The following is a 27,092-nucleotide window of genomic DNA, read 5'->3' on the forward strand; positions in this document are numbered from 1 at the left end:
CATCTACCATAACATTTTCTGGTATGACTAAAAAAAATAACTTAATCTTTGGGAGTTGAACTGCGTCATCATTCTTTTCGAATCATGACGAACTTCACAAATTTACAGATAGATCCAAGCTTTTGATTTCATAATAGTGGCACAGAATGCCAAACTTGAGTGCCTCTTGCGGCTAAGAGGATACACTAAAATGGGATGGATATAAAGTCAAATAGATTTTGAGTAATTCCCACACCCCAAAAACCGGTGGCATCTACCATAATATTTTCTGGTATGACTAAAAAACAACTTAATCTTTGGGAGTTGAATTGCATCATCATTCTTTTCAAATCACGATGAACTTAACAAATTTAGAGAAAGATCCAAGCTTTTGATGTCATAATAGTGGCATAAAATGCCAAACTTGAGCGCCTCTTGCGGCTAAGAGGATACATTAAAATAGGATGGATATACAGTCAAATAGATTTTTACCAAGTCCCACATCCAAAACTGGTGAAATCTACCATAATATTTTCTGGCATACCTCCAATTTAAAGACCATGCTCATGATTTGAGAGGTAAATTATGCCATTGCCCATTTTTAATCTTAATGAGCAAACAATACTTTCATCAATATACAGTATCATCTCTAAAGAATGAATAGTATATACAGATGGTGCACCTGCATGGTAGTCTGTTGATGCCCGAAGACAAAAACTAAATTCTTTCAGCTTATTTTTGTTGATTTTTCAGAGATGTTACAGTTTTTTTTTTAATTTGGCACCCCCTGTTACGAATGTGGATAGATGCACAATGAAGTCGTTTCAAGATTTTGAAGATGTATAGCGTTGTTCAAGTTTTCACGCAAGCGGTTCGAACAATCAGATTTCATTTTCATTTAATTCCCGATTTTCACCTGGTACTTAAAGTTTTTTGTTTTTTTTTAAATATAACTAATTTTTCATCGAAGAAAATAGTTGCACCGTTGTACTGACACACTGTCTCTTTTTTTGGTAGATAAATAAATTACATAATTATAAAAATATTTAATAAATATATAAAAATAGACAAATAAATAAATAAGAGATAGATAAAAATAAAATAAAAAAATTAAATAAAAAATATATCAAGAAATAACCTGTTATTTAAGTTATTTTCATATTCACAGTTATTTAAATAACTTGTGTTTTGTTATTTTCAAAGAAATCACAAAAATCATTCAATAAATAAAATCGAAGTTTGGATGAAATAAAGTTTATAGAAATGGATTTAAAAACTTACAAATTACAAACCGAGGGGAAGTAAATTTACAATCCTCCAATCTGCCAAAAACCCAGGATCAAAACTAGAATCTCATTTTCAAGCACGATTATTGCATTCCCAATCTATACTACAAGCTAACATTTTCAGCAAAACAGCATTTTCATGATCGAGATTGTCAGATCGAGACATGTGTGATCGAGATGATCGGATCGCCATAATTCGGGGTCTAGATTAAGGATTTACGATCCAGCTTGTCAGCGGAAAAGGCCAAACAGTAATAAAATCCTGTCCAACACTTGACAGGATTTTGACAGCTCAACATTTCTTGGGAAATAATTTAAGACTGGCCAAAATTACCTGACTCCCAAGAAGACCCTATCTCCTCCTTCGAAGCTCATCTTGTAGGCTATCGGAAGTATAGCACTACAACACTATGTCACTTGAGCATTTTTCAAGAATTTGTATAAGTTCGTAACAAATTTAATAAAGATTATGAGCCGTCACTATCTTCACAGCAGGGAGCTTTACGGCTTAACATTCACAAGTTCCAAGCATAAAGCAAGCAAGCATAAAGTATCCAAGGAGCAAAATTGCACATTTTCTCATAATTTCTTCGTTTCGTCAACATGAGGATATATGGAAGAATCCAAAATCGGGATCATAGGCAGGTCTTCCCTCACACCAAGACTGATTGATCGAACCCCCACCCCAAGAAAATACGGTCAACGCTGTACTTCAAAGAAATTGAGAATTTTCCAGCCCTTTCACCACCCGGGTAAAAACAATCTCTACTCCAAAAATATTGACTGTGCGCAACAATGCATACCAATAATACCAAATATCAATAAAAAAATAAAAATAAAAAAAGGTCTGACAAGTATTTTTCAGAAAAATTGAAAACAGCCTGACAAAGATCATTTGTTCCTTTTAGTTCCGTGCTTCGTTTCAAGGACGTTAAAAGCACTTGTGCAACGTATAACTACGTAAGTTTCGTTGCTCCCTCGAGAAATATTTAGGGAGTCCCCTAATTAAAAAAGGAAATAAATAAATTTGTCTCAAACTATAATAATCAGTCGAATTGACTGACGAATCTAGGGTATATCTATCTATATAAAAATAAGTTGTCTGTGTGTGTGTGTGTGTGTCGAGTGACGTCATGTTTGTATGTCGACTGACGTCATGTTTGTCGACTGACGTCATTATAAAGATTGAGCTGTATGCGTCATGAAGTTGTTTGTCGACTGAAGTCATGTTTGCCAACTGATGAAATTACATACCGGGACACCGGGACACAAATGACGACCGGGACAAAGGGAATATAAATGACGACCGGGAACCTCAAAGAGAAATTACAGACTGGGACAACCGGACACAAATCACGACCGGGACACAGGGAATATAAATGACGACCGGGACACAGGGGTTGTTCGAATAGAAATTACAGACCGGGACACAAATGACGACCAGGACACCGGGACACAGGGAATATAAATGACGACCGGGACACTCAAAGAGAAATTACAAACTGGGACACCGGGACACAAATGACGACCGGGACACAGGGAATATAAATGATGACCGGGACACAGGGACACATCTTTAGAATAATGAGGTATAGATCTGAATACGGATTGTTTTTCCCATGGACAATTATATGTTGCATGTTCAAGAGTCAGTAAACCTGACAATCTATATATATATATATATATATATATATATATATATATATATATATATATATATATATATATATATATATATCTATTTATCTATATCTATATCTATTTATATATAACATATATATATATATATATATATATATATATATATATATATATATATATATATATATATATATATATATATATATATATATATATATATATATATATATATATATATATATATATATATATATATATATATATATATATATATATATATATATATATACATATCTATCTCTATTCACAGGTGGGACACAGGGACACAACTACAATGGCGCGTAACTAATATGGCGCTTAACAACTTACGCGCGCGGGGGGGCTTGAGGGGCGCGAAGCGCCCCACCAACTAGGTGTTGGGGTGGTGCGAAGCGCCACCCCAACAGCTAGTAAGCTATATGTAAGGAAGTTTTTCAAAGCACTGATATATAAAAGAACTACTGAACACCGGATTATTTGATAAAGAAAGGAACACCAGGATGCGACTAACAGATGATGGTTAAAGAGTAATTTTGAATAGGCTATCATGTAAGATAGTTTAAAGCCACGAACATGGTAATTATTCTATCTTTTAACAGGGAGAAAACAAATAAAAAAAAAGAGAAAAAAGAACAATAAAAGCTAACAGAAATACCGAAAGACAAGAGTATAGGGATCACAGATCTATTAAGAAAAAGGTAAAAACAGAAGGAAACAAAACTGAATGGCCAGTAAAAATCGATTCTATTCTATTCTATATCTCTGAGCACCAATTGTCCACCGCGTTCCACTTAAGAAAAGATATTTATTTCAAAAGTCATTATCACAAGCCCCGAAGGGCGGAATTCAGACTTACGTGTCAAAGATATCGTAAAAAAACACGAAAATTAGGAAAAATGGCAAAGAATGCCAAAACAAAACCAAAAAAGAAGAATCAGAATGAATAATCGCTCACAAGTTAGTAATTTCACTGTAAAATGACAATTAGAAAGTTAAAAAGATAAAAACCGCTCAAACTAAAAAAATAATATAAAGACATGTTAAAAAAAATTAAAAGGGACACTAAAAAAGGGGGAAGGTACCAAAACAAGCGAATAAACACAAAAAACATGTATAAAAATTAAAAGGAACACTAACAAAGAGAGGGGGGGGAATAAGCGAACACATGAAAAAACCTGGGAAGCACGAAGCCATGCGTAGCATACTGCGAGCCATGCGAAGCCATACCATACTGCGAGCCATACCATACGAAGCCATGCGTGCCATGCGCACGGGAACACTTTAGCCATATCGTGCCTCCAAACTGGTTTGCATGGTTTGCCTCCACTCATCGTGGGATGCACCGTGCAGTGTTTATGACTTTTGAAAGTGGGTCACCCCACGATATATACTTTTATTTTTAAAAGAAAGACAAGCAAAAGAATACCAACCTCCTGTCTTGTTTGAGAATAGTAGCTGTATGCAGTATTCCATCATTTAATTGTTGATTACCAACAATTTTAAGTACTTCTCCACCAGCTTGTATACTAAACAAGACCCTTTCATTTACTAAGGCCAATGAATAATATGAAAAGAATGGATCGGCCTGTAAAACAAAAAGGTAGATTTTAGTTGATTGTTTGTTTGTTTTAACATAAATTTTACATAAAAATAGGATATTACTAACTTCATCAAGGTGTACTGACCGAAAGTACATTGGTCAAAAGACACAATCTGGATTATTGTTGTGACCCCTTGTCACCATGACTGATACTTTGAATTTATTAGTTACTGAAAAGCGTATTTTGGTAACACCTATTAAAGACTGATTTAGTGACAGTACTTTGTTTGTAGGGACATTTTAATGTTTCTTTTTGTACCTCAAGTATATTCCTTTAAAAACATTCTGACACGTCAGATCCCATAATTTCTGTTGCGATTATCACAGTTCTCACCCCTGGTGGGTTATCATCGTTATCAGGCTATGTATGTTTCATTTTAGGTAACTTCATCCCATTACTGGTATGTCCACGCAATATGGGTGTCCACTTGGCACCCTTATTGCAGGAAGGAGATTAAGGTAAATCTAACCGAGTGGAAGTTACAAATTGGCGAAGGAAATCCCTCCAATTTGTAATATAGAAACCTTTTCCTTTTCCTTACCGAAAATAATGAGCCACAATTGCTTGGACAGTGTTTCCACTATTTCAAAATACTCTAGTATAATCTATTATTTTTGTGACTATCTTCAGAGACCACCCTGTGGTCTAATGTGCTATTTTTTCTAAGCTTCTGATTTTTTTTCCCTCACAATTGCTTGGACAGTGTTTTCACTATTTCAAAATACTCTAGTATAATCTATTATTTTTGTGACTATCTTCAGAGACCACCCTGTGGTCTAATGTGCTATTTTTTCTAAGCTTCTGATTTTTTTTTCCCTCACAATTGCTTGGACAGTGTTTCCACTATTTCAAAATACTCTAGTATAATCTATTATTTTTGTGACTATCTTCAGAGACCACCCTGTGGTCTAATGTGCTATTTTTTCTAAGTTTATGATTTTTTTTCCTCACAACTGCTTAGACACTCTTTTCATGATTTTCAAATACTCTAGTATAATATATTATTTTTGTGATTATCTTCAGAGATAGGCTGGTCTAGTGTGCTATTTGTTCTAAGCTTGAGATATTTTTTTCCTCACAATTGCTTAGACAGTGTCTTGCTCATCATTTTTATTAAATAACGTTCGTGCTTTCACGAGCTAGCAAACATCGTTAATAACAAATGGATGGCAAAAAAAGCCTTACATAAGGAACAAACTCTTGTAAGACGCTTCATTTGGTGGTGTTTTCATGATTTCAAAATACTCTAGTATAATCTATTATTTTTGTGATTATCTTCAGAGATAGGCTGGTCTAGTGTGCTATTTTTTCTAAGCTTGAGATATTTTTTTCCTCACAATTGCTTAGACAGTGTCTTGCTCATCATTTTTATTAAATAACGTTCGTGCTTTCACGAGCTAGCAAACATCGTTAATTAACAAATGGATGGCAAAAAAAGCCTTAAATAAGGAACAAACTCTTGTAAGACGCTTCATTTGGTGGTGTTTTCATGATTTCAAAATACTCTAGTATAATCTATTATTTTTGTGATTATCTCCAGAGATAGGCTGGTCTAGTGTGCCATTTTTTCTAAGCTTGAGATATTTTTCCCCTCACAATTGCTTAGACAGTGTCTTGCTCATCATTTTTATTAAATAACGTTCGTGCTTTCACGAGCTAGCAAACATCGTTAATTAACAAATGGATGGCAAAAAAAGCCTTAAATAAGGAACAAACTCTTGTAAGACGCTTCATTTGGTGGTGTTTTCATGATTTCAAAATACTCTAGTATAATTTATTATTTTTTGATTATCTTCAGAGATAGGCTGGTCTAGTGTGCCATTTTTTCTAAGCTTGAGATATTTTTCCCCTCACAATTGCTTAGACAGTGTCTTGCTCATCATTTTTATTAAATAACGTTCGTGCTTTCACGAGCTAGCAAACATCGTTAATTAACAAATGGATGGCAAAAAAAGCCTTAAATAAGGAACAAACTCTTGTAAGACGCTTCATTTGGTGGTGTTTTCATGATTTCAAAATACTCTAGTATAATTTATTATTTTTGTGATTATCTTCAGAGATAGGCTGGTCTAGTGTGCCATTTTTTCTAAGCTTGAGATATTTTTCCCCTCACAATTGCTTAGACAGTGTCTTGCTCATCATTTTTATTAAATAACGTTCGTGCTTTCACGAGCTAGCAAACATCGTTAATTAACAAATGGATGGCAAAAAAAGCCTTAAATAAGGAACAAACTCTTGTAAGACGCTTCATTTGGTGGTGTTTTCATGATTTCAAAATACTCTAGTATAATCTATTATTTTTGTGATTATCTTCAGAGATAGGCTGGTCTAGTGTGCCATTTTTTCTAAGCTTGAGATATTTTTCCCCTCACAATTGCTTAGACAGTGTCTTGCTCATCATTTTTATTAAATAACGTTCGTGCTTTCACGAGCTAGCAAACATCGTTAATTAACAAATGGATGGCAAAAAAAGCCTTAAATAAGGAACAAACTCTTGTAAGACGCTTCATTTGGTGGTGTTTTCATGATTTCAAAATACTCTAGTATAATCTATTATTTTTGTGATTATCTTCAGAGATAGGCTGGTCTAGTGTGCCATTTTTTCTAAGCTTGAGATATCTTTATCCTCACAATTACTTCGATAGTTTTTTGCTCATCATTTTTATTAAATAAGTTCGTGCTTTCACGAGCTAAAAAATATTGTTAGTTAACACATTGACAGCAAAATAACGACCCTTCAATGAGGAACAAACCCTCGTAAGAAGTTTCATTTGGCGGTGTTTTCATGATTTAAAAATACACTAGTATAATCTATTATTTTTGTGACTATCTTCAGAGATAGGCTGGTCTAGTGTGCTATTTTTTCTAAGCTTGAGATATTTTTTTCCTGACAATTGCTTAGACAGTGTCTTGCTCATCATTTTTATCAAATAACGTTCGTGCTTTCACGAGCTAGCAAACATCGTTAATTAACAAATGGATGGCAAAAAAAGCCTTAAATAAGGAACAAACTCTTGTAAGACGCTTCATTTGGTGGTGTTTTCATGATTTCAAAATACTCTAGTACAATCTATTATTTTTTTGACTATCTTCAGAGATAGGCTGGTCTAGTGTGCCATTTTTTCTAAGCTTGAGATATTTTTCCCCTCACAATTGCTTAGACAGTGTCTTGCTCATCATTTTTATTAAATAACGTTCGTGCTTTCACGAGCTAGCAAACATCATTAATTAACAAATGGATGGCAAAAAAAGCCTTAAATAAGGAACAAACTCTTGTAAGACGCTTCATTTGGTGGTGTTTTCATGATTTCAAAATACTCTAGTATAATTTATTATTTTTGTGATTATCTTCAGAGATAGGCTGGTCTAGTGTGCTATTTTTTCTAAGCTTGAGATATCTTTATCCTCACAATTACTTAGACAGTTTTTTGCTCATCATTTTTATTAAATAAGTTCGTGCTTTCACGAGCTAAAAAACATTGTTAGTTAACACATTGACAGCAAAATAACGACCCTTCAATGAGGAACAAACCCTCGTAAGAAGTTTCATTTGGCGGTGTTTTCATGATTTAAAAATACTCTAGTATAATTTATTATTTTTGTGACTATCTTCAGAGATAGGCTGGTCTAGTGTGCTATTTTTTCTAAGCTTGAGATATTTTTTTTCCTGACAATTGCTTAGACAGTGTCTTGCTCATCATTTTTATTAAATAACGTTCGTGCTTTCACGAGCTAGCAAACATTGTTAGTTAACACATGGATGGGAAAAAAAAGCCTTAAATAAGGAACAAACCCTCGTAAGACGCTTCCTTTGATGGTGTTTTCATGATTTCAAAATACTGTAGTATAATACAAAATTTTCTAATATATCAACTAGGTGGTGAAGAGCAACAATAAATACGGGCATCAATTAAGCGGAGGGGGGGAGGCAGAATTTGGAAATAATATTTTTAGCGTTTTTGCAAAAAAATCCCCCCCTTACAGCTTTAAAAATATGTTTTTTGTATCCTAATTAAAAAATTCAAAATACCCCCCCCCGCCTCACTGTATATAGCAGACTTTTTGTTAATAGTTGTTTCACTTCAACGCACTGTTGCATATAATTTGTGCTTCAAATTCTAATTAAATGGCACTCATAATTACAGAATAATAATAATAAGATAAAACACTGGGCCAGCACTTACCAAAAAGGGACATATAATGAGGCACTAATGAATTTAATGTCTTTTGTGCGTATAGTTGGAGACTTACAATTCATTTTCGGTAATTGACATTGTATATATTTGTTTTGTGGTAGTTATTAAATAAAAAACAAATTTTTTTAACTAAAAGTAAGGAGCAATATTGAAACTTAAAACGAACAGAAATTGTTCCGTATATGAAAGGGGCTGCCCCCTCCTCGACGTCCCGCTCTTTACGCTAAAGCTTGACTCTTTGTCACAGTTCTGCTTTTTAAAACAATAAAAAACTTTAGCGTAAAGAGCGGGACGTTGAAGAGTGGACAGCCCCTTTCATATACGGAATAATTTCTGTCGTTTTAAGTTTTAATGTCGCTCCTTACTTTCAGTTGAAAAGAATTATTTTTCTATTTAATTTCTGAACGTTTTAGAATTAATGGATGTTTCGATTTTGGCTCACCGCACATGAATAATTAAAACTAAATTTGCGTATTAATTCTTTTTTGGCTAAATGGCTTTCTCATAGTTTGGATCGGATGATTTTAATAAAAAAGGGGTAGGGGAGGAGGCCTAGTTGCCCTCTAATTTTTGGTTACTTAAAAATGCAACTAAAACTTTTTTTTATGAACGTTTTTATTAATAGTATATATACGTAATTTATGAATTAACTTGAGTAACGAACTTCTATATGTTTATATTTTTATTACGTATATATGAGAGGATCGTCAATACCTCGCTCTTTACACTAAAGATGAATTTTGTCCCATTTTTTTAAGAATAATCCTAGAATCATAAAGGCCGTAAAATAAATAGTTGAAATTACAAAAAAAACTTTAGCGTAAAGAGCGAAATATTGAGGAGGAGACGAACGCCCTTATATAACGAAAAGAGCCCCTCCCCCGGGGACTGTGGGAGATAAAGTTGTCCTCAAAGACACAGTTATTAGGTTTTTTGACTATACTGAACAAAATGAATATCTGAAAATTTTGATCCGGTGACTTTGGGAAAAATTAACGTGGGGGGCTTAGGTGACCTCCAATTTTTTGGTCACTTAAAAAGGGCACTAGGAGTTTTAATTTCCGTTAGAATGAGCCCTCTTGCAACATTCTAGGACCACTGGGTCGATATGATCATCCCTGAAAAAAAAAAAAAAACACAAACGCATCCGTGATCTGTCTTCTGGCAAAAAATACAAAATTCCACATTTTTTAGATAGGAGCTTTAAACTTCTACAGTAGGTTCTCTGATTCTATGATTCTTAGGGGGTATTTCTCCCTATTTTCTAAAATAGAGAAAATTTTCTCAGGCTCGTAACTTTTAATGGGTAAGACTAAACTTGATTTAAAATCAGCTTAAACATACAATTCTTTCGATATAACCATCGGTATCAAAATTCTTTTTTTTTCTTCAATAACATATTAAAAACTATTAGAAAACTACTATTTACATTAATAATGCCTGCGTATTCGGACAGGTATAATAATGGTATAATAACAGCTAAAACATTAATTATCAAATTATAAACTTATCAATAGAAACTATTCCAAACTAAATGGTCAACGCTGATATTGGTACAACAAATACTAGGGAACACTTAAAATAATAATATTAAATTAAGATTAATGATTGATTATGCAAAAATTATACTAAATAATCAAATTCAATAAATTATGACTTTACTAAACATTATGTATACTAATAATTGATATACATTAAACTGATAGTTATTTAAAACAAAAATACCCTATTAACTAGTTGGTACTATATTAACTATTCAATTACCAAAAATTGATAGTTATATTAAGCAATTATATTGTATTAAACTACATTAAATTAATAGTATTAAACGCATTAAATAATTGCATATTGCATTAAACCAAAAGATATTGAATTAAATGCTATATTAAATAATTATGTTATATTAAAACATATATATTATTTTAATTTCACGGTATTTCTGAACAATCAATTATTAAGTACATTATTATATTAAGAAATTCGGCTGCATTAAATAATCAAATTACATTAAATCAATGGTATTCTTAGATAACTATATAAAATTAAACTCAAAGATATTCAGTTAGTTATCAAATAATTACATTATATTAAGTATATTTCTATTAAACAATTAAATTATATTAAGTTAAAGGTTATATAAAAAATAATATGGTATTAAATGATTATATTATATTAAATTAGTGGAAATAACTACATACCTCTTTGTCAGACGATGACATAAAAATAAAAGCATCCGGCAGTAAAGTTCTAAAATTTATAGAAAGAGAAAAGTCTTTCTTAATAGAAAGTGCTGGAAGCTGAAGGAATCCGCGACCATCAAATCCAACAAATCGCTCAGGCTGGAAACAAAGTATTATTAATTAAATAATAATTGCAATAGTAATAATTATAACAATAGTTATTTATAATAGCTTAGTTAAAATAATAATATTAGAAAAATTTTACTGGTCGGAAGAATGAAATAAGGCCGTCAGTGAATGAAACATGGCGTCATTTCTCGAGTGTCATTTTATTAAAATACTGCGACTATGCATAATTTCTGAGTTTTATTTCAGTCTATCCAATAGACTGAATCCCAGTGTACCCAATTGTTCAGTTTGGGACGGGAGTCAGTGGCGTGACTCTGTAAGCTTAGCCAGAGTCAACCCAGCTTTAAATGGGTACCTGGAGAAATCTGGGGAAGGTAAACAGGAAGGGTGTGCGAAAGCACAGGATGGTTGGTCCCCATCCCCCCATTGCACTTCCTCGCTGAAGGGCCAAGAAACGGAGATCAGCACCGCTGGTAGGGACTGTAAAGTCTAATACCGTATCCTTTACCTTTTTTTTAATATATCCAATGAATGTTCAATAAATACTTAATGTTCAATAAATGATAGACATCCAATGAAATCAAACCATTGCCTTATTTTTATAGCAGTTCCCTTCTCCCCCAAAAGTAAATGAAATTTTTAAAAGAAAATCTGAATTTCAACAAAAATTAGATGACTATAAAAACAAGAAACATGACGCTTATTTCCAACTCGACAAAGCATTTGATTTACAAATTTATCTATAAAGTAAAACTAAGTTAAAAATTAGCTTGTAATGTTCCAAAATACATCAAATATAGTATTTTACCGATAAAGACTAAAAAGTAGAGAAAAACAAGTAACAAAAGTTGAAAAAGTAGAAAAAACAAGTAACAAAAGAAGAAAAAGTAGAGAAAAAACAAGTAACAAAAGTAGAAAAGTAGAGAAAAAACAAGTAACAAAAGCAGAAAAAGCAGAGAAAAAATAAGTAGCAAAAGTAGAAAAAGTAGAGAAAAACAAGTAACAAAAGTAGAAAAGTAGAGAAAAACAAGTAACAAAAGTAGAAAAAGTAGAGAAAAAACAAGTAACAAAAGTAGAAAAAGTAAAGAAAAAACAAGTAACAAAAGTAGAAAAAGTAGGGAATAAACAAGTAACAAAATAGAAAAAGTAGGAAAAAGGAGAAAAAACCTCTCAAAAGTGAAATTTCTTTCATCATAGACTGCAGTACTATATCAAACCAAAAACAGGAGTGAAGTCAATTCATGAGAATTTAGAGATTGAGCCAAAATGCATTTTCCTATATCTAGAGGGGGGGGGGCAATTTTTGTTTATTTTCAGCAAGAACATCCATAATTTTTTCAAATTATAGGGCGAGGGGGGGAATATAGGATTCAGGAACCTCACCCCAACCTATGCTACTGGTTAACTCTGAAACATATTTTTGATGTAGCATTTTGGAAAAATACCTAGTATCGCCCTACCGGTGGTACTGTACCACTGTACCTCCTAGATTTAATCCAACTTAAAACAGGCTCTAATTCCTCACCTCTTCCAAACATGATCCCTGAACATCATAGTTGCTACCCTGCAATGGATTGATACCAGTGGCAATCACTTGTATATCTTTTAAGCATCCACGCAAGTGGCGTTCAAGTATATTTCTCGGCAAATGAGTAGAAGTGGTAAAATCGGGAGATGTGCCGCCAATAAAAAGCCGAGCTTCTTCTAAGTCTAGGTCCATCGGGGTCTCTCGTTTAGTCCATGGTGCTGCAGATATTTCCTCATCGTTTACAACAAGAAGTGCTGCAAATAAAAGCTAAATAAAAATTTAACTTCTTTACAATATAAATTAATAATGGAACACACAACAAACACACACAAATATATACATATATATATATATATATATATATATATATATATATATATATATATATATATATATATATATATATATATATATATAAATAAGTTGTTTGTCTGTGTGTCTGTCTACTGACGTCATGTTTGTGTGTCGACTGATGTCATGTTTGTCGACTGACGTCATTATAAGGATTGAGTATTATTCCGTCATGAAATTGTTTGTCGACTGACGTCATGTTTGTCGACTGATGAAATTACAGACCGGAACACCAAGAAACAAATGACGATTGGGATACCGGGAATATAAATGACAACCAGGACACTCAAAGATAAATTAAAGACTGGGACACCGGGACACAATTAACGACCGGGACACAGGAAATATAATTTGCATATGGCGTCATTATAAGCATATAAGGGTTTGTATATGACGTCATTATAAGATGACATTACAGACCGGGACACCAGGACACAAATGACGACCGGGACAGAGGGAATATAAATGACGACCAGGACACTCAAAGGGAAATTTATAAAAATAAGTTGTTTGTCTGTGTGTCTGTCTACGGACGTCATGTTTGTGTGTCGACTGACGTCATGTTTGTCGACTGACGAAATTACAGACCGGGACATCGGGAGACAAATGACGACCGGGACACCGGGACATAGGGAATATAAATGACGACCGGGACACTCAAAGAGAAAGCGACCAGGACGCAAGGAATGTTCGATTAGCAATCACCATCAATAAAGCACCGGGACACAAATGACGACCGGGACACAGAGAATATAAATGACGACCAGGACACTCAAAGAGAAATTACAGACCGGGACACGGGAACACAAATGACGACCGGGACAAAAATGATGACCGGGACACCAGGACACAGGGAATATAAATAACGACCGCGACACTCAAAGAGAAATTACAGACTGGGACACCATGACACAAATGACGACCGGGGCACGGGGAAACAATAACAACGGGGACGCCGGGGGGCACAGGGGGATATATAAATGACGGCGGGGACACAGGGATTGCTCGATTAGCAATCACCATCAACGAAGCTCAAGGCATTGTAGTGGGGGGGGGGGCGAAGCGCTCATGGAATTCAATTACCTCTTGGACATTTAATATCAATCAGTACTGCAAATAAAAAGGTAAAACGAAAGGATAGAATAAAAATAAGAATATATAGATTATAAAAATGATTTAGAATAGGTCATATGTTTATTATGGACTTGAAGTGTATTATATAATAGACAAGACTATGCGAGCCTTGCTGCATATAAGGTAAAAAACAATAACAACGTGGAACAGAACATACAAATATGTATAATAGAAGAATATGGAATAGAATAGAATATATATAGTAGAGTATAGAACAGAACAGTGTAATATAGAATAGATAAAAATTCCGGTAATAGAAATGCTTCCTCATCATTTGCGGGAAGTAGCACCACAATTCAAAGGAAAATAATAAAAAGTAGTAAAGTAGAACAGAATTCAAGAAAATAAATATAAAATAACATAGAATACAATAGAATAACACAGAATGTGTTTTATTCGCAAAGTTAGCACGAAGTATAATCACATTAAATGCACAATGGCAGGGTAAAAGTCAGGACTGCAACAAAATAGAAATGGTATAACAAAATAATAAAGAGCCAAGAAATAAAAAAAAAAGGTGAAGGATGCGGCACTAGACCCTTAAGGTCTAGACCGGCTGTACTGATCTCCGTCTCAAGGCCCTTCAGCCAGGAAGTGCAATGGGGGGATGAGGATCAGCCATCCTGTGCTTTCGCACACCCTTCCTGTTTACCTTTCCCAGATTTCTCCAGGTACCCATTTATTGCTAGGTCAACTCTGGCTGAGCTTACAGAGTCACGCCACCAACCCCCGTCCCAAACCAAATAATGGGACACACTAGGATTCGAACCCTCACTCTCTCGGACAAAGGATCCTAAATCCAGCGCACCAGCACGGCAATCATTGTTAAAATGGGAAACGACAAATCGTATAAAGGGTTCTTAATCTTTATTTTTGCAATTACTTACTATCAGCAAGACTCACCCTTTACTTTTTTTAATATTTATAAATCCACTCCAATTCTTTACCTTTTACTCCTTTCCTTAATTAAATTTTTTTCTCCTTCTACCCCGGCTTATTTTTCTAAGGTTACTTCATTTCATTTCAAATAACTAAACTTCAACTTCATCCTTACTTCAATGAAATTCAACCAGGAAGTAGGAACTTCAGTCCTGGCTGAACTTCGTTCAAGTAAGGATGCTAGGGTTGTTTTTAAAAAAGTTTTTAGAAAACATTATTTAGTTTTAATTCTTACAATTTAATGTAAGTTTATTAATATATACATATTTTCTCTCTTGTTCTCGTATTGTGCTGAAGACAGCCCTTGGACATAGGGCCGAAATATTCACAGAACTGATTTCTACTGTCTTGAAAAGATTTCCCTATTGTTTCTGCTTTGAATTTGTTTGTTATGGAAAGGCAGTGTGGTCTTCGACGCTATTTTCAAAACAGTGTAATTGTGTAACTATTTTCCACGGAGACAAAATGTCCCCCTGAGAAATTTAAAAATAGTGGCCCGTAAATATACTCTTTTTATTCCCCTCATCAGAAAAATGCTTTATAAAAACCATGAACCATGAATCTTACCTATAAACCAATAAACTTTATAAAGCCTTAACTTTATAAAAACCGTGAAAATAAGCAAGTTATATGAAAAATATCATAAGTTTTGGTGGGAGTCTGAAGATTTTGAGCGGGAGTAGTAAACCCCGAGCCCTTCCTAACTTTGTCAACAAACAACTAAATAATATTAAGTCAAAAATTAAAACCCAGTGTGTTTTGTTTTTACATTCTGGATCGTAGACTGATCAATAAAAGGAAGAAAGCTCAGTAGGGATTGACAGGGTACACAACAAGGAGCATGAAAAATTGATAAGAAAGAATACTTATCTGAATCCAAACTCTAAGTGACTAGCAGTGCCAATTGGGGGGAGTGAGCAGGAAGGAGGGGCAAGCGCCTCCCACCTAGATTTGGAAATTCTCTTTTCGGCATTTTCACTGAATAACAAAATGCCTTCACCTTTTTTTGTACCTTCGTTAAACAAATGTTGAAGGAAAAACCTTGTCCCTACCCCTACATTTTCGTGAATTGGCCATCTAAGTGCCACTGACAGTGCGGCGCTTTGTACCGGAACGTTAGAAATTCAAATCAAATTGCATGTTAATTTATTAGAATTTTCATTTAAATTAAAACAATAATATATTTCACTCAAAATTTTGATTTAAAAACTGCAAATGCAACAGGAAGTTAAAATTGAAGACATACATACAGTTGAATAATACAAATATAAAAATGCGTAACGGTAACCTTATCAGCGAATATAGCTTTTAGTAAAATGCATAAAGTAAATAAATTTCTATGATTTAAGTAGGGATATTAGATGGCGCTAAGTAGTTTTAATTCTCGTGGGTCAACTCCAGTTCTTAGGCCTCTACTTAGCAGTAACACAATTGTACTACAGGCAACCAGATTTCACTGATTCAATACAACGGAAAGTAATCGATAAATAACTTACCCTTTTCTACTCCTCTATATCGCACCCGAGTTGCCTCAATTTTTACCCATTTTCCTGAGTTATACTTTCCCGTCGTTTCCAGAGTCAGCGCATGCTTCATTCCAAAATAAACGTTTAACCTCACGGTACCATCCTTTAAGTCTACCATTAGGTATTGATCGGTGGCGTTACTATAGGCTAAGAAGAGAATGCTACTGGTATCAAATGACCGAACTGATAGAGTTACTGAATATTGACGAGGATCGTAATGTGGCACTTGTGGCACTTCTGCATATCCATTTCCACCAAAATGGAAAGCAGATTCGTCTTTTACCTCTTCAGCTCTAAAGAACAAAAAAAAAAAAAAATCATTAGCAAATTAGTACCGAGGACCATGAAAATGAAATCTGAAAAAAAGGCACCCAAGACCAAACGTAGCCATTTCCAGCAATATGGAAAGCAGACTAAGCTCCAAAAAATAAAAAAAGCTAAGTCAAATACCAAGGACAGTGAAAATGAAATCTGACATGAAATCTGACTGTTTTAACCGATTAAATGGAAAAAACACTGCTAAAAACCCTCAAAAAATAAAGAAAAAACAACGATTCTATGTTAACAGAAGAGAATATGCATTTACGAAGTTTTTGGTAGTAGCAAGCGCCCAATTTAAAAAGAAGAAACGTGTTTGAAAAATCAGAAAAAAAAACTAAAACCATATGACACCAAAACCCTTAAAGACCATATATTTATTTTGGTGTATTCTCTTTCAAATTCAACAGATTTTTAATGTTTCCGTTTTTCAAACAAAAAGCATTATCAAACTTAAATAGTCAGCTTAAGTAGTTATCTTCACGGTTCATCTTACCAACACTGACGAAACTGAGGTTTTTTAACCAGACATAACCATTTCCACTAAGATGGAAATGAGATTCAGCTCAAGAAAGACAGAAGAAAAAGCAAAGCAGGTCCAAAAAAAAAAGCAAACTTAAATACTGAGGACAACGAAAATGAAACCTGACTGTTTCAACCGGTTAAGTGAAAACTTACGCATTTATGAAAACCTTAAAAAATTTAGAAAAGTTGGGAATTCAGATATGCAGTTATGCAGTTTTGGTAGTAGAGGGCGCTTAATCTAAAACATAAGAAAAGTGCGCAAATCATTCCTTTGAAGCTATTTTTTCTTCGAAAATCTACAGTTTTTTAATGTTTCTGTTGTACAGACGAAAGGCATGGTCAAATTTTACTAATCAGCATAAGTATTTATCTTTTTGGTTCATATTGCCTTAAATACCTCATAATTTTGAAAAGCTACCCAATAAAAAATCTTATAAACCACGGATATTTACTATGACTAGACCAAACATAACCGTTTGCATCAGAATGGAAATCAGATTCATCTCTTATCTTCTCAACTCTAAGAAAAAAAAATAATTACCAAACAATTGAACAATTAATCATTGACTATGCTTAACCATCTCCACAAAACCGAAAGCACATTCCTCTTTTATCTTCTCAGCTCCAAGAAAACCAAACATTATTTTTTGACAAGGCAAAATATGTTTTCGGACTATAGGCTTATAGACCTTTTATCAAACGTCCGGTTTCCGAGAAAACTTGTTTGTTGAGACGCGTTAGAATTCTTTTTCTCCTTTCCTTCTAGTCCTGTATTTTGTGAGCTCTTCTCTTTCTTCCACAAGCACCCATAGAAAATTGTTGTGTGAAATGAGGGGAGGAGACACCAGAAATTTTTCGAAGAGAGGTACGAATTTATTAATATGTTCATTCATGTCCAATATATTTTTAGATAGGTAGTCATAGGTAAATTTCCTATGAAGAGTCTGGATGATTCTACTTTCAATCCATGCCCAGTAGAAGTCACAAAGCAACGGTGTTTTATAGTTTTGAAATTTACCGGCTTCTGCAAGAACTAAGTTTTGGTCTGAAGAATTTTCTAAGCAAGAATAGAGAAGAAAAGAACAAAAAATTACCCTTCGATGCATGGTCCACAGTTTTTAGAAGTGTAGAAATTCCACAGACCAACAGGTTGGTTGTTCAAAGATAGCTGATACAAGCATCCTGGAATTCCACGTGCTGAAGAAATATTATATTCCTCTGGAATTCCACCAATCCAGAGACGATCACCTATTTAAAAAGATGAACTTTAGAAATGACAATAATATCAATTTTCTTGATAAGCTTAATTGACAAAGGGAGGGGCGGCCTACAAGGACAAGGCATATTTCTAGTAAAGGATACTTTCTGAGGTATTCAACTCCCACCTTGGCACCATTCTTGAATACTCCCAATGGGTCTGAACTTAGTGCCACTAAGTGTTTGACAACCAATCTTTTGAATCTTATGACTACATTCTACTGACTACATGACTACTGACTACATACACACTGAATACATGATTCTTGAGTAAGATTTAGCCCATACTTTGGTATGGTATGGGGGCCAATATTTCGTTCACTTCTGTTTCGTATGCTTGGGCCACTATGGCTCTACACACGCCTTTGAGAAGAACTTAGATCAATTTTTGGTGGCCTTGATTCTAAAAATATGAAAGAGGGTGAATATTCAAATTGCTTCTTTTTAGACCCTTGAAGACTAGATTCCCCGTTTTTGAAGACTAGATTACTTTTGAAGACTAGATTACTCCCCGTAGTAGCATAATATTTGTAGGCATGAATATATAATGAGTCGGAGGTAATAGGCTTGGGACTGTCTGTGCAGGATTTCGACTCTTGTTGATAGAAGAGCATCGCCAAGTGCTGAAAACCATGTTGTGACCAAGATGGGCCCAGGATTGCACAAAGCCTCCAACTTACTGGAGGTTCCAGGGACTTCTTGCTGTCCGGTTCTAAGCCGGCTTAAGCGCTTCGGTGTAGACTTGAGAAGATATGTTGGTCCCCATCCTGCACTGGTATCCGGGATCACTGCTTTTCTTGAGGCCAAAATAATTTCAAAGATTTAAAGAACATGAAAATTGGAACTTGGAATGTTACGACGTTAAAAAATGACTATCGCATCGACATTTTGACTGACGAATTCAGACGGTTTGAACTGGATTTATTAGGAGTTTCAGAAACTCATATCCCAGGGGTAGGAAGCATGAAATTAGGTGACATAGAATTTGTTTACTCAGGAAGGAAGGATGGGGTACATAGACAGGGAGTAGGGCTCATGATGAATAAGGAAGCTGCTAAGTCTTGTTTAGGCTGGGAAGGTATTAATAATAGAATACTAATTGCTCATTTTATGACTAAAAAGTTTAGGGTATCAGTTATAGTAGTATATGCCCCCATTGAACCAACTGATGGAGATACTAGTGACTCAGATGAATTTTACTTACAGTTACAGGAGCAAATAGACAGGGTACCAGGTAGAAATATGGTGTTTTTGCTAGGAGATTTTAATGCCCAGGTTGGTAGAAATAGGGATAGATGGTATCCTAGCCTAGGTAATTTTGGTGTAGGAAAAGAAAACAGTAATGGCTATAGGCTTTTGCAATTTTGTAGGTATAACAACCTAGTTATAACCAATACGGTGTTTGGTCACAAAATGGCCCATAAGTTGACATGGTATTCACGTGATGGTAAGACAGCAAACCTTATTGATTATGTTATTGTAAACAGAAGACTAGCAGGATCAATACAAGATACTAGGGTGTATAGGAGTGCCGTTATTGATGTTAAAAGTAAAGATCACCATCTAGTAGTGTCTAAGGTTAATTTAAAGCTGAAATTTCGGAAGAGTAACTCCCTCCCGGAAAGTTATGATGTTGGTAGACTTAAGGATGAAAATTTGAGAAAAAAATTCCAGGAACAGTTGAGTACTAAACTTGAGAGTTTAAAATTTGACAATGTGGAAGATGGATGGAATAATTTCAGAAAAACAATTTGTGAAGTTGCTGATGGTGTCCTAGGGAAGAGTGCTAAGACAGCAACTAGGAATATTAGTGAAAAAGCTTTAGGTTTAATAGAGAGTAGAAGGGGTTTGTATAAGAATTATCTGAGCGATAGGTCGTATGAAAACAAAAGGAATGTAAAGAAAGTGGAGAAAGCATTAAAATATGAACTAAGGAGATGTGAAATGGAGGCGATGGATAAAATTGCTGAGGATCTGGAAGATGCGGCTAGACGGCATAATAGTAAAATATTATACTGGCATGTTAATAAATTGAAAGGGAGTAGCCGATCCGGACTAGTCCCAGTTAAAGATAGAAATGGGGTCACAATTAGTGATAAGGAAAAAGTTAAAGAAAGATGGGTGGAACATTTTGAAAATGTGCTAAACCGAGATACAGTTGCAGGAAAAGATATAGATGAAAATGAAAAAGTTTGTGATACCTTGGATGTGATGGAAGATTTGTTTAGTGAGGAAGAATTAGTGACAGTACTAGAAGGATTAAAAAATAATAAGGCCCCAGGTGCTGATAGTATGATTAATGAGTTCCTTAAATATGGTGGCTCTGAGGTTAGGAATAAGCTACTGAAGATTATGAACATGATTTTTGAAAAAGGGGAAGTACCCAATGATTTTAGGAAAACCTTAATTAAACCACTGTATAAGAAAGGTGACAAGAGTGAATGTCGGAATTATCGAGGCATTAGTCTGGTCTCTGTAGGTAGCAAATTACTGAGTAATATGATACTTTTTAGACTGAGACATGCGGTAGACAAAGTTTTAAGGGAAGAACAATGCGGTTTTAGAAAAGGTAGAGGATGTGTCGACCATGTTTTCACTCTTAGGTTAATAATTGAGAAGTCCCTTCGTTGTCAAACACCTTTGGTCCTTAGTTTTATCGATTATGAGCAAGCTTTCGATTCTGTTGATAGAACAGCGTTAACAAAGGTCTTATCGTTATATGGTATACCAGAAAAATACATTAAAGTGATTTGCGCTATGTACGAGAATAATACTGCTGCGGTTAAGGTAGGAAATGAGGTTAGCAACTGGTTTTGTATTAAATCAGGAGTTAAGCAGGGTTGTGTTCTATCCCCCTTTATATGGATCATTTTGATGGACTTCGTCTTAAGGAGCACAGGAAAGGCAATTGGAGACCATGGAATCAAATGGGGAGGAAGAACGCTCCTGGACTTAGATTATGCTGATGATTTAAGCATATTAGATGAAAGTGTGAGCAAAATGAATGAATTTTTAGAGGTTTTACGAGTTCAGGGTGCTAAAATAGGCTTGAAAATTAATGTTAAGAAGACTAAGTCACTAAGGTTAGGAATAAGTGAAGATGAACAGGTGACCTTAGGTAACGAAAAGATTGATCAGGTTGGGAGCTTCAGTTACCTTGGTAGTATTATTAGTAAAGATGGTGGGAGCAGTGAAGATGTTAAAAGTAGAATAGCTAAAGCTCAGGGTGTTTTTTCACAGTTAAAAAAAGTTTGGAAGAATAGAAAGATAAGCCTACAAACCAAGATTAGAATATTGGAAGCTACAGTGATGACAGTGGTCAAATATGGCTCTGAAGCATGGACACTCCGAAAAGCAGATGAAAATTTACTAGATGTTTTCCAGAGAAATTGCCTACGGATTGTTCTGGGTACCCGGCTGACTGACCGTATTTCAAACAGTAGGTTGTACGAAAAGTGTGGTTCAATCCCGCTTTCTGGGGCTATAATGAAAGAAAGGTTGAGATGGCTAGACCACGTTCTACGGATGAAGGATGACAGATTACCGAAGATTGTCCTTTTTGGCCAACCGTCTGGGGCTACACGGAAAGCAGGTCGTCCTTGTCTGGGTTGGGAGGATGTCATAAATAAGGATTTAAAGGAAATGGGAACTTCCTGGGAGGGTGTAAAGAGGGAGGCTTTAAATAGATTAGGTTGGAGGAGGAGCGTGCGTAGCTGTGTTGGCCTCAGGCGGCTTGGTGCTGCAGTGAGAGTTATTAGTAGTTATTAGTTATTAGTCTATCTCTGTCATCTGTAATCTCTATCAGTCGATAGATTATCGAATAGATTTTAACTGGTTCAACGTGGCCTTGGAATGAAAACCATTGGCTTTTAAGAAAACCATTTTCTTAAAATTCTTTTTTGGAAGCTAGCTAATTGAATTAAGTGACTGAGACTCATCAAAATGGTGCCTTGCACTTGATCTCGATTTCTTGTTTTTGAAAAGGGGGAAAATTAACTTGTTTCTTACTCCAGATAAAAGACATTATAAATTCCTAATTAAAACTTTTGGCTCATTTGAAAAAGATCATCATGTTGGATTTGAAAAGCTACATTCCTAAATTAAAATGAAAATAAAATGAACTAAAACTTCTGCGCAAAATCGTCTGTGAAAACAAACGATATTCCTGTACCTTGTAACTTCAAGTTTACTAATATGCATTTTAAGTGACAGGGTTGAACATATTGAATATATTAAATATATTAAGAACTATAAAATTTTAAACTAGAAACTTATCAAATTTAAAATATAACACAAAAAAAAAAAAAAAAAAATTTATGCAATATCCCCTATAGTTAGTACAAATTTTAGGGCAGGTTTTAACCCTACCAAAGGTAAAGATTATTCATCTACAGCCTTAATCATTTCGTTTGGATTTAATTTTTCTAAATAGGACTAGTACTACCATAAAGCGATATTGGCCAAGGTAGTCTTTCACTGGATTGGATCACTTCTCCTTCCATTTCCTGAACAAAACTATAGCCCATCTAAAAAACTTGCCCCTTTTTTTTCTTTCTTTTATACCACTCTCCGCGGTATTAGTGCAAAATCAAAATGCAAAACTAACAACTAAGTCTACTAAGCTTACCCCCTAGACCCAAAAACTTAGACTTACCACCTACCACTGCCACTTACCACCACCATACAACCAAGACTTACAAATGAACATATTTAAAAGTTTTACCACATAAAAAAAACTCTAAACAGTTGTTAAAAAACATATTTAATTTTAGGCCCTTTCTAATAACCGATTACCCAAATGCAACATCTGCCTAGCCTTCATTAAATGTCAACTTGAACGTCAACGTCCTTAAACTTCAACAAACCTGTCTGGAAATCAGATCTTGTGAAGGCTGGTGATGAAGACCCAGTTACCGGTCCAAGTATAACTTCATTATCAAATGCCTTAACTGATCTGACACTCAATCGTCCCACAGAGCCAATTCGTTCAGCTTCAATTTTATACCATTTTGAATCATCTGATAGATCTCCAGTCGAGGTTTTAAGCTCCAACGGGTGAGTTATTGATCCTTCTGATCCACCAGACGACCAAACGAAACGGATACGTCGATTCACCATTTCGAGAAGTAAGAAGTCCGACTGGAAGATAATTGGCTTAAAAACAAACTATTTGGACACTACCGTATGTTAAAAGACTTAATTACGTTTGAAAGTTTCTAAGTTTTTAGTGATTTAGCCTTACGTCCTTTAAATCTGACTTTTATTATGTTTCTCGCTATTGTTCATAATTTATTACTCTCAGTTTTGGTTCATTGAACTTGTGACTATCCAGAATATAAACTTTGGCACAGAAAAGTTTCACCGCTTCCACATTTTGATGCACAAAAATTAAGATAAATAATAAACCAAAGTAGGGATAACAAAATTTTAAAATATAAACTTGCCCTTTTTTTTTAAACAAAAACCCCTTGAAATTTCAAGATACCGAACGATGTGCCCAAGTAATCAGTAAGGCCAATGCTTAAATAGCACTTTATTAAGACCATAATATTTTCTATCTCTCCCTCTTCCTCCTTCATCCCTCTCCCTGGCCCCCTTTCTTTCTCGCTCTACTAGAAGAAAAAAATCTTTTCCCTCCTGAAAAACAAAAGATATACAGAAATAATGATGTTTCATAATATCCGAAATATACATAAATAATTTCTTAGACCACACTGCTTTTCCATTTACGAAACAAATAATTGAAGAAAAAACGGGTTTAATTTTTATAAATAAAGCAGTGACAACAAAATAAAATAAAAACTACACTTTAACTAACAAAAAATAAAAATACTCCGAATATTTCGGCCCCACCTCCGGGAGCCTTTCTCAACGGGGAAAAAAAACAAAAAGGGAGAAAATTACAACAATTTAAGACTATTTTTAAGACATTTTAAAAATGCCACGACAACTAAACCAAACTAAAAATATAAACAATCAAATATAAAAGAAAACAAGAACTCACATTTTTAAAACAAACACTCCCGCACTTGACTGTAACTTTAGAAAAAACTGCAATAATTGTTTCTATTGGCACTTTCCTCTGCCACAATCGCTGTATAAATGGGGATATTTTTAAAACAAACACTCCCGCACTTGACTGTAACTTTAGAAAAAACTGCAATAATTGTTTCTATTGGCACTTTCCTCTGCCACAATCGCTGTATAAATGGGGATATTTTTAAAACAAACACTCCCGCACTTGACTGTAACTTTAGAAAAAACTGCAATAATTGTTTCTATTGGCACTTTCCTCTGCCACAATCGCTGTATAAATGGGGATATTTTTAAAACAAACACTCCCGCACTTGACTGTAACTTTAGAAAAAACTGCAATAATTGTTTCTATTGGCACTTTCCTCTGCCACAATCGCTGTATAAATGGGGATATTTTTAAAACAAACACTCCCGCACTTGACTGTAACTTTAGAAAAAACTGCAATAATTGTTTCTATTGGCACTTTCCTCTGCCACAATCGCTGTATAAATGGGGATATTTTTAAAACAAACACTCCCGCACTTGACTGTAACTTTAGAAAAAACTGCAATAATTGTTTCTATTGGCACTTTCCTCTGCCACAATCGCTGTATAAATGGGGATATTTTTAAAACAAACACTCCCGCACTTGACTGTAACTTTAGAAAAAACTGCAATAATTGTTTCTATTGGCACTTTCCTCTGCCACAATCGCTGTATAAATGGGGATATTTTTAAAACAAACACTCCCGCACTTGACTGTAACTTTAGAAAAAACTGCAATAATTGTTTCTATTGGCACTTTCCTCTGCCACAATCGCTGTATAAATGGGGATATTTTTAAAACAAACACTCCCGCACTTGACTGTAACTTTAGAAAAAACTGCAATAATTGTTTCTATTGGCACTTTCCTCTGCCACAATCGCTGTATAAATGGGGATATTTTTAAAACAAACACTCCCGCACTTGACTGTAACTTTAGAAAAAACTGCAATAATTGTTTCTATTGGCACTTTCCTCTGCCACAATCGCTGTATAAATGGGGATATTTTTAAAACAAACACTCCCGCACTTGACTGTAACTTTAGAAAAAACTGCAATAATTGTTTCTATTGGCACTTTCCTCTGCCACAATCGCTGTATAAATGGGGATATTTTTAAAACAAACACTCCCGCACTTGACTGTAACTTTAGAAAAAACTGCAATAATTGTTTCTATTGGCACTTTCCTCTGCCACAATCGCTGTATAAATGGGGATATTTTTAAAACAAACACTCCCGCACTTGACTGTAACTTTAGAAAAAACTGCAATAATTGTTTCTATTGGCACTTTCCTCTGCCACAATCGCTGTATAAATGGGGATATTTTTAAAACAAACACTCCCGCACTTGACTGTAACTTTAGAAAAAACTGCAATAATTGTTTCTATTGGCACTTTCCTCTGCCACAATCGCTGTATAAATGGGGATATTTTTAAAACAAACACTCCCGCACTTGACTGTAACTTTAGAAAAAACTGCAATAATTGTTTCTATTGGCACTTTCCTCTGCCACAATCGCTGTATAAATGGGGATATTTTTAAAACAAACACTCCCGCACTTGACTGTAACTTTAGAAAAAACTGCAACAATTGTTTCTATTGGCACTTTCCTCTGCCACAATCGCTGTATAAAATATATTTTATACATTGGCAGAGGAAAGTGCCAATAGAAACAATTATTGCAGTTTTTTCTAAAGTTACAGTCAAGTGCGGGAGTGTTTGTTTTAAAAATGTGAGTTCTTGTTTCTTTTATATTTGATTGTTTATATTTTTAGTTTGGTTTAGTTGTCGTGACATTTTTAAAATGTCTTAAAAATAGTCTTAAATTGTTGTAATTTTCTCCCTTTTTGTTTTTTTTTCCCGTTGAGAAAGGCTCCCGGAGGTGGGGCCGAAATATTCGGAGTATTTTTATTTTTTGTTAGTTAAAGTGTAGTTTTTATTTTATTTTGTTGTCACTGCTTTATTTAAAAAAAATTAAACCCGTTTTTTCTTCAATTATTTATTTCGTATCCGAAATATACATAACTCGATTCGGATATAAAACTTACCTCAAATGGCTACCTTCCCCGTACTATTTTGTAACCCCTCTACACTCCAAAAAACTCAGAAAGATTGTTTCCAGCGTTCGAGTGTTTAACGGAGAATAAATCCGCATTTGCCAAGACGCCATTTTTACATATCAATATTGGAATGTACTTCCTTCTGTCTTTCGAGTCCCTTCACGTTATTGATGCCTCCAATCATATGATACTCTATGATTGCCTCCAATCATAGTAGTGCTGATCAATTTCTTGGCCAAACACCAAGATATCCCACGTGTTGGCTTCACTGCCCGTTCCTTACCTCCAAAAATTTAGAATGATATTCCAAGTTGCATTTGAGGGGCTGAGCATATTGGTCTAT

The 27,092-nt window shown here is 34.6% G+C and overlaps 1 protein-coding gene across 2 annotated transcripts in view; it reads right to left on the bottom strand.

Moving 5' to 3' along the window:
- The window catches only part of LOC136038276 (laminin subunit alpha lam-3-like), a 395,732-nt gene that overhangs the window by 31,314 nt on the left and 337,326 nt on the right, over positions 1-27,092 (bottom strand). For both annotated transcript variants that reach the window (XM_065721399.1, XM_065721398.1), the window contains 6 exons: positions 23,495-23,768; positions 18,467-18,620; positions 16,500-16,822; positions 12,577-12,833; positions 10,941-11,081; positions 4,376-4,530 (listed from right to left, as the gene is read on the bottom strand). In XM_065721399.1, the coding sequence (XP_065577471.1) occupies positions 4,376-4,530; positions 10,941-11,081; positions 12,577-12,833; positions 16,500-16,822; positions 18,467-18,620; positions 23,495-23,768 (1,304 nt within the window). The remainder of the gene's footprint in view (positions 1-4,375; positions 4,531-10,940; positions 11,082-12,576; positions 12,834-16,499; positions 16,823-18,466; positions 18,621-23,494; positions 23,769-27,092) is intronic.

The sequence above is a fragment of the Artemia franciscana genome, chromosome 17 (assembly GCF_032884065.1).
Source record: "Artemia franciscana chromosome 17, ASM3288406v1, whole genome shotgun sequence".
NCBI classification, from domain to species: domain Eukaryota; kingdom Metazoa; phylum Arthropoda; class Branchiopoda; order Anostraca; family Artemiidae; genus Artemia; species Artemia franciscana.